Here is a 9472-nt window from a genome sequence, read left to right as displayed (position 1 = left end):
TGTAGACAAAGCAGATTTCACTCCTGAAAGGCGCACACTTTCACACATCAGGTCAAAGGACACAAATAATTTAGTTTTAAGATCAATCAAGTTTGAGTAGCAGGTGGATGTCTAACAATGGGCTCAAAAAATCAACCCTCTAGGCTGCTCACCTACTCTGCGCTTTGAGCGTCTCCCAAGGACTTACCTTATTTGTAACTGGCGATTTCATTCTTGGCGGCACAAAGTTAGGAGTTAGGAGACCTGGGTTTGCGTCCCGGGTCCTCCCTGCGTGGACTTTGCATGTTCTCCCTGTGTCTGCGTGGGTTTCCTCCCACAGTCCAAAGACATGCAGGTTAGGTGCACTGGTGATTCTAAATTGTCCCTAGTGTGTGTGTGCCCTGCCTGGGGTTTGTTTCCTGCCTTGCGTCCTGTGTTGGTTGGGACTGGCTCCAGCAGATCCCCGTAACCCTGTAGTTAGGATATAGCATATTGGATAATGGATGGATTTCATTCTTCAAGGCATCCATCATTGTGGATTCACATTCAGTTCATTAGACAAGTCACTAGGGGGCAGAATTAAATAGTACAATTTACAATTTTTTTGTAAGCCAAAGTGTTTAAGTTGTCATTTGTTTAATCAAAGTTCTAGCCTGCATGACACTCTGAGTTCATCAATGATTTAGGTGTGAAGGATAAACTTCCTTCAAAAAACAGTCAGACCACCACTGGAATCAGTACAATGGATAGAAGAAAGAAAATAAAAGAAAAAACACCAAAAATGATCAGAAAAGGTTACGTTACCGCTTCTCTTTCCTCATCAGGTTTATTAAACCAATCCTCGAGTAAACCAATTAGCAGGAGAAATGCTGAATTTCCCATGATTCATGCATATCCAGTTACTGTGAGGGCATCCAGTGCATCTGACAAAAGCTACACAGCAGTTAAGACTTTAAAACAACTTTTAAAATATCACAGTATTAAATAAATTAAAACTCAAATAAAGTGCTTAAAGACAAAAAAATAAAATTCATTCCAAAAATTAAAAATAAACTCACAAAATTAAAAACTTTTTTTATAAATGGCAGCATTTTTCCTATGTAAAAATGTAAGTAAGTAAATTGGCCCTAAACAGCTGCCTGGTTCACCAAATTTTACAGTAGAGCAAAATAAAATCAGACATGAACTGAAAAACACGACAGACTTAATAATGTAAAAGAAATGCAGGTTGGTGACATCTGACAGCATTGTGTAAAGAAAGTTACAGTGAGGACCCCCGTATTTCAGGCAGAGGTCAGTTAGACTAGCGCCTTTTATATTACAAGAACATGCTCGACTCTTAGAGAATCTGGAGTGCAAACTACAATGGCGGATTGAGCAGAGGACCGAGCATAGGATGGCACCTAGTAATGTGGCCAAACATGGACTTGGAAGAAGGGTACATAGAGACTTACACCGCAGCAATGCACAGTATTGAAATCTCTGCTGAAGACTGATAATGAACCCCACTAATGGAGGTCCAGAACTTAGGGGATGTTGGGGTGGGAGACTGTGATTGTGTGTGTGTGTGTGTGTGTGTGTCTGTGTGTGTGTGTGTGTGTGAAGTTAGTCCCAAAATAAAGAACAGAGCGAAATCACACCGGGGGGTCATAATTCTTGCAACCAGGCCAGTCTTATGACGTGGTCCTCTTAAAAGAGAAGAGATGCAATAAGATGATAGGACCTTAAAAGTGGGTTTTAGAATACAAAGTTCACACTCTCTGGGCACTTAAAGTAAGAATACAGTGGAGTCAGATACTGAGCATCAAGAGTAGGGGAGGCAACGGTTTAGAGATGGGGTCTCAGAAATGGGACAGAGTATAGCTTGTCTGTCGGCTTCAGATTAATGAGTGCAGTCATACTGGGCCTGAACTATATAAAGAGAGCAGAGATTTACACATCAGCCTTGAGAAATGGGACAGAGATGTTCTGAAGGCAGAACAATGTGGATGCAGTGAATTGAGAGAAGGGGGAGTGAGAGGTCAGGCACAGTCAGTGGGCATGCAGAAAAAGAGAACTGGATGTGTGTGCGTGTGTGTGTGTGTGTGTGTGTGTGACAGAAAACATTATAAACGTGGCTTTATAAATGGACAATCAGTGCAATCACACTGGCTTTAGGGCAAAAATGGAACAGAGTCACAAGATGGGCTTCAGGTGTAGAGGATGTCTTCAGAAATAAGATGGAGTCAATCAGACATTGGACCTCAGAATAAAGATCTTGAGTTAAGAGGTAATAAAGAGTTCACATATGGGCTTCAGAATTGTGTACATAGCAGTGAAGGATGTGGGTCAGCAGTAGTCACAGAAAACTGATTTGACTTAACGATGCATTGAACAGTACAAAAATCCTTCCTACTTTAATCTTTAAATACATTTCCAGTTTTTGGATCCCGTACGTGTATAAACAAATGGACCCCAGACCTCAATTAACTCTGGTGTAGGAACCTGAGCAGAAAACAACATAACTCAAGAAAAAACGGGCTGTGTTGGGAGTGCTCATGGGTCTCAGAATGTATGTTCCTGAGGGCTTGCAGAAGCCCTCAATTTGTCCACGTTTACAAGAAATCTACAGCTGAAATGTAAACATGGAACATGTTATTCAAGTTCAGTAACCATGAAAACAGTAAAATCCTTTAGCGACTAGGCAGCCTGTCACCAAGGTGCATAATTCTTACAGTTTGTACCAGACAACTGCAAGATAAAACTAAAGAAACATGTTAAAAAAACACAAAACAAAGACAGCAAAAACTGGACACCAAAGCATCACAACTTATTTGCGAGGAGAGGAGAGGACAACAGACAATCTGTGCCCTGCTACTCTGTGTCCACCTACAGATTTCCAGAAGTCCAGTCTTGTTTGTGGCTACTTGGTTCCAGATCTCTCACAACCCTGATGCCGTTTTAATACTTGTAGAGGCCCAGTCCAGGCTGCAGGACAATACAGTACCAATACATCTGTCCAGTGCCAATGTGGCTGGTCTGTCAGCTTTCTTTTAGGTGTTGGAAGTAACAAGGAAGCACAGCTTAACATGTACTGAAATGCTTAAAGTTTGACCACCATTTGAGGCTTGGATAGGGACAAGAAGGCCTGCTTCTAGTTTAAGGTAACAGTAGAAATGGAGCCTCAGATACTAAAGCACTGTGAATGGGCTACAAGCTCTGCTGAAACGGCCGACACTGCCTCCATCCTCGTCCTCCTCAACGCCATACTGCAAAAGCCTAGGATGCAGTGAGTGAGCGCAAACACTTGACGTGAATACAACTTTGTGAGAGGCTTAGACTGTCCTATAATGCACAAGAAAGCCTCTGGTGATCATGACTACTTTGCTCTGCAGCATTACTCTAAATTCAAATGGAAAGTATTGGGTATTCAGCATATGGCCGCCAGAACAGGTTAAAACATTGTTTAAAAAGAAATTACTGCTTTTTGCCTTCCAAGTCCATTTCACCCTCTCTCACCAAGCTGGTGCCCCTGGCAAAAGCAGCAGTTCATTAGCTTCTTGACTTGACCCCAGGCTTGTTCGGCTCTCTTACAGTAATTATTTCACAGGATCCACTACCAGAACCTTGCACTCTCGCTTGGCAATTTTATCCAGGGAAAGGACGGCCTTTTCAGGAGGATGGTACAGCGGTCGGCCAATGGGTGACGACACTGGAGGGGTGATTGCTCTGCGTTCCATTACACTGCCAGTCCTAAGGAAAGAACAAAGACAATTTGAGAGAAAACTGCTCTGTAATGTGCGTTTACAACAATATGTGGTCATTCAAACCCACCAAACAATGTCGGTTTTGTGCTTACTTTTGTGTACGGTGGCCAAGGCAGATTGTTTCTTATTATAGTTTGTAATTTTGAAGAATGAATCTTACAAAGTAAATAAGTGCTTCAAATGAACAGGCAGCATCTTTATAAGAAATGTGTCATGAGTGCTCTACACCAGTAGTTCCCAATCTTTTTGGCCTTGGGACAGAGTTTTATCCATTTCTGTTGAATGATGGCACTTTATTAGCAGTAATTTTAAGGTAAACTAGACAACATTTACCACTGAATGGCAAACATTAACAAAAATATTAAATGCAAACGTTGCATTTAACTACAGTGTAAATGATAGAGAAAATAAACATGGTACTCATGAATCACAACTCAACACACCAATGTGTAATGACGAATCAAATTTAATACATAACATTGGCTCGTCTGATTTTTACAAGTTTGTCAAAATCAGCAGTAAGCAAAGACAGCACAGAGCGAAATATGTTTTAGTCTGCTGGTGGCTGACTTGTTGAGAATTTCAGCGTGCTTACCTATTGCACAAGGCAAGTTTTGAAGTAGTTTGAGTTTTATTACATTTATATTAACTTATTTGGCTGATGCCTTTATCCAAGGTGACATACAGCATTTATGATAAGGTTACATTTCTTTTTGGTTTTCCAATTGGAGCACAGATGGGTCAAGTGCCTTACTCATGGCCACACAGTGTTGAACCCACATCATCAGGGTTTGAAGTCCAAAGCCTTTAACCACTACACCACACTGCCTATAAATACAGTATTTTGGCACTTCAATGTGAAATAAAACGATAGCCAAAGTTCCTGCTGACTTGTTGTACAATCATGCTAGATTGTTTTTTGCAATGCCTTAAGATTCCCAAATGTCTTTATAGTCTGTAAGACTTCATGATTACGTTTTGTAGTACTACACTGCAGATAATGCACAATGGCCATTGCTCACAACACTTCACGATAAACATAAATCTACAATCTTGGAAAATCTGGCTTGTATGTTCTTTTAACATTCTTGTTTGGTTCAGGTGTTTGGGATGCTATCTTGTGAGGCTGATATGGAACTGGAAATGCTACGTGGCACTTGAAGTACTTCTCTGTGTTTGCATTTCTTAATGAAGGGTGCGTCATATACTGTAATGTTATAGTCTGCATGAAACTGTACTTGTGTCAGTTATTTTGATTTTCCAGTATGCAGGAGCAAAATTTCCCTCTGACTATGTGCAGAACTGCAATCTGCAGCCCCCTAAACATTAAAGTGATGGCTTTTTTTTTTAATACACTTAAGCTGATGACCTATGATTATCATCCAGTGACCTACATTTGGGTCATTACCCACAGGTTGAGAAACACTGCTGTTAACAATGCTTCTCTGATATAATCTGTGCTGCACATACAGAGCATCCTGCCTTACCCTGCCTATTCACCACACCCATCCACGAAGTACAAGACAATAACTGCTGACAAGAATCCCATTAATCAGTTTCAGGCCACAGCATTAAGCCTTATAATAGGGCAGAAAAAGAGGAGTGAATAAACATCTCTCAGTTCTACTAAAAAGTTTTCTGTCCTGTCCACGTTATTTAGCCGTGACGACTCTCCTCCACACCGCTCACCCAATCGTTACTCCTACAGAGCACATCCTCTCTCCATACCACCCCGTGACACTCTCAGTGCTGCTAACTCACCCTTCAACTCAGTCGATTATAATGGCAAGGCAGAAAAGTAAATTATCGATTCAAGAACGTTGAACTATAGATGGCAATAGAAAACAGCGCCAAAAGCTGATAATGAATGTCGAATAAAAAAACAAACAAAAAGCTGAATATAATAAAAATCAACAACAGAAAGAATACACAAGAGAAAAATATCCCAAACAATATGCAAACCAAAAATTCAAAAAAACATTTACAGAATGTAAGTTAGAGGATAAAGTAATTCATAATATTGTTTTTTTAATGAGGTGTTAATTGAATTAAATTTTTTGCTTTTTATTACATTTTACTATTTTACATTTACATTTTTAGCTTTACTACATTTTATTATTCATTCGTATTCAAAATAGCCATGGTATTTGAAATACTCAAGTAACTGATTTTCTATCTAGAATAACTAAGGAACAAACCATCTTCCTCCTGTGTCCCACATACTTCTATATACCTACTCTTTAAATACAATTGTTTACTGTAACAGAGGGGTGCCCCAACATGAGATAGTGGGGAGCCTAGCCTGCCTAAGGGGTTTGCGAGCGAAGCAAGCAGGGGGCAGAGCCCTCTAGTAATAAGATTAAAAAAATAAATTGTTTATTCAGCTGTGAACCTCACTGGGAGCTTCATATCACGATTAGACAGTGAGAAACAAAGAAACCATTACAGCTGTTAGGATTTTTGAAATAATTTGAATCACAATGGGATGTGTTCTTTAGTTAAATTCTACTGATAAAGTAAATCTAATTAAATAAAACACAAAAAAATAATACATTTTAATGCATTTATTGAACACATTTATGCACATGAAAACCTGACCAAAATTACAGTGAATCAGATATGCCATAAAACTAACATAGTGTAGTATCACAATATTTTTCACTGGGATACTTCACTGCGATTATTTTTATTTATTTTTTTGCATTTTAAAGTTGTATTTTTTTTTTATTATTATGGTATATAAATACCAAAATGCACTGAGAACAATTATTATTTGTTAACTGGGGTGATGAAAACAACTAATGTTAGAATTCTTATAAGCAAGGCTCCATCCACATTCAAGTATTTAGGTTCACTTATATTTTTCCTTGTAGGGAGGACATACTTACTTCATAAATTGCAAAGTTGTGGTATTGTGGTAGTGTCTGAGAAAGTAATAACTTGAATGGCAGGTGAATAATGAATTCCATTACAATAGAGACTTTCTCACATCAAATAATGTCACATTGTCCAATCAGTGTTACAGTTGCAATTCATTAACTACGAATTGTTAGACTTGCTTACTGTACCAGCAAATGTGTTTTTTTGGAGGTTTCCTGCATGGTCAGCAGTTGTGGCAGTTCTTTTGCACAACGGATAGGGGCAACTGTGTGCTGATGCAAGTGGGCCAGGAGTAAGGATGCATGGTATGGTGACAGCAAGAAGGCAGAACAGTGAAGATTCAAGCCTAAGAGCCCTGTTTTTCTTTAGCCCCCGTGATTTTCATGGTCACACTTGTCAGAACACACTAGAATCTCTTTTTATTTTTTTATATCTTTTCAGGCCTGCAGGTGCAAAATTCTGTCTGTAAATGGTTTGTGCCGGAGATGGAACCAGAGATCAATATGGCTGGTACAAAATAACAAAGCCCAGTATGGGAGATTTTTGAATGCAATATTGAAGGCGTTCATTATAAGCACATTGTCGTTGGAGCAGGATATGTTGTGTGCTGTAGAGATTTAGAGTAAAAAACCCTCACACTTTAAAATTCACCTAAATTTCATTACAAATTGGCCCATTCTTGGCAATAAATGGAAAAGAAAAAAGTGCCAACAGCCAGCACAGATTTGTTCAGCACAAATGACATAGAAATATTTTAAATATATATAATTGTGTAAAACTGTTTATATTCAGTACCTGGTTATGATTATGCTTGTTTTTATAAGATAAAAACAAAACCAAATAGTAAAGTGGGTTGTGTAGTGTAGTAAGCTCCCACTAATTTTAAACTCATCATATCCAAACCCGTTAAGTGTACAGTTCTGTCTCATTGTGATACAAATACTAAACTCCATAGTAGCTCTTAAACCATACTATAATTACTAAAACTGAAACTAATATATATATAAAATAGAAATGTCTTTGTAAAATAAAAACTAAACTAAAACTAAAAATACACGATGAAGGAAAACTAAAATTAAACTGAATTTCCAAGTAAGGTCAGAAAAAATCTAGAAATAAAAACTAATATAAAAAGGCAAAACTATAATAACCTTGGAACTCTGGAATATGGCGATTACAATAATTCTATCAGAAATGGAGAGAGATACACAGTGAAACTATAAGATAATGGCATTTTATCAAAAAATAGCAAAATACCCGCGGTTTGCAGCGGCCAAGTACTGCCTTGAAATTTTTATTAAGAAGAAAATTAAACCTTTTTAAACTGAGAGAAAATATACCAATAATTATTTGTTAAGGATCTCTTTGTATACCACATTGTGAGAATATGACCAAGCTGTGCGCTGAGCTTACTCTTGAGCATGCAACGTACAGTTGGCCATGTGAACAGTAATCTTGTTTCAAATCTCACAGCTTGGATTGCTGCTGTCATAATCGGTTTGAGTTTCATGGTTTGTTTCAATTACGTTAGTATTTGTAGGACTTGTGTTGAAGAGACATTCGGCATCTGTCAAGCGTTGTAAGTATACAACCGGTTTCATTGATAAATTCACATCCAGCTTTTGAGAATTTAAACATTCATAAACTCATTGGTGGTTGTCGAAAGGTGTAAAATATGTGGCCATTTCGGTACACTTGAAAGCGACAACCGAACAATTTAGCGGCAGCCATCAACTCACAGGCAGATGCATAGGTGAAGGGCTTAAGCATTTCACTCTTATAGTGCTCCTGTGTAGCATAATTATCTCCTGTACCATCATCAGTCCACACCTTGAACCTGTCCCACTCATTCAATACATAAAACACAATGCTCCTCCGGATATCAAGAGTGAGCCTGATATGGCCGTGCAATATGTAACAAAGAGAATGGAAAAGGTAGGTGCCATCTCCGGGCATGGAAACCACTTGGTAAGTTGACAGTTCTTTGATCGATGGTGATCACCTCGATAGACATGTTAATGGGGGTACGGTTGGAATGATAAAGGAAATGGGTACCTGAACAATGTAAAGTAAGTCTAAAATACTTAAACAATAACTATAATCGTAATAAATGAACAATAAAACAGCGGAGAAGCCATGGATTAAATAAAAAGGCTGTAGTTAGCAGGGAGACGTGAATCCCGTGGCGAAGCAAGGAAGAGAATGTAGAGACTGGAGCGACGGACGGCCTTATATAGGCAGGCAGCCAACAACGTGGGAGGAGTTGGGATGGGGGACCCAACGCCGCCTCACACGGTGACCGAGCTGCAGGCTATCGACGTATATATGTATGCAAGTAGGATTCAGTTAGCGTTGGGAACCCGCGTACCAAATTTCTTGAAGATGGGCCCATAAGTAACAAAGACCGTTGAAAAGTTCAATATGGCGGCCGACAGTGGCATCATACCACCGAAATAAGTATGTACATTGGTTTCGGTTAGCGCAGGGAATCCGCCTACCAAATTTCCTGAAGATTGGGCCATAAATAAGAAAGTTCAGCATGGCAAACGTTGTCGACCGTTACGCGTAGAATTTCGAAATGAAACCTGCTTAACTTTTGTAAGTAATCTGTAAGGAATGAGCCTGCCAAATTTCAGCCTTCTACCTACACGGGAAGTTGGAGAATTAGTGACATTGGAAACTTCAATATGGTGGCCGACAGTGGCATCATACCACTGAAATAAGTATGTACATCGGTTTTGGTTAGCGCAAGGAAGCCACCTACCAAATTTCGTGAAGATGGGGCCATTAAATAAGAAAGTTCAATATGGCGGACATTGTCAACCGTTATGATCATTAAGCGTAGAATTTCGAAATGAAACCTGCTT

The 9472-nt window shown here is 39.1% G+C and overlaps 1 protein-coding gene across 1 annotated transcript in view; it reads right to left on the bottom strand.

The window, feature by feature from the left end:
* Positions 1–750: 750 nt before the first annotated feature.
* The window catches only part of trappc14 (trafficking protein particle complex subunit 14), a 72272-nt gene continuing 63550 nt past the window's right edge, over positions 751–9472 (bottom strand). Inside the window, exon 11 of the mRNA XM_039747232.1 lies at positions 751–3711. Coding sequence (XP_039603166.1) covers positions 3558–3711 — 154 coding nt within the window. The 3' untranslated portion in view covers positions 751–3557. The remainder of the gene's footprint in view (positions 3712–9472) is intronic.

Source organism: Polypterus senegalus, chromosome 3 (assembly GCF_016835505.1).
Source record: "Polypterus senegalus isolate Bchr_013 chromosome 3, ASM1683550v1, whole genome shotgun sequence".
Taxonomy (NCBI): domain Eukaryota; kingdom Metazoa; phylum Chordata; class Cladistia; order Polypteriformes; family Polypteridae; genus Polypterus; species Polypterus senegalus.
The sequence above is the reverse complement of the archived record's forward strand: the minus strand, read 5'-3'. Positions and strand labels throughout refer to the sequence as shown.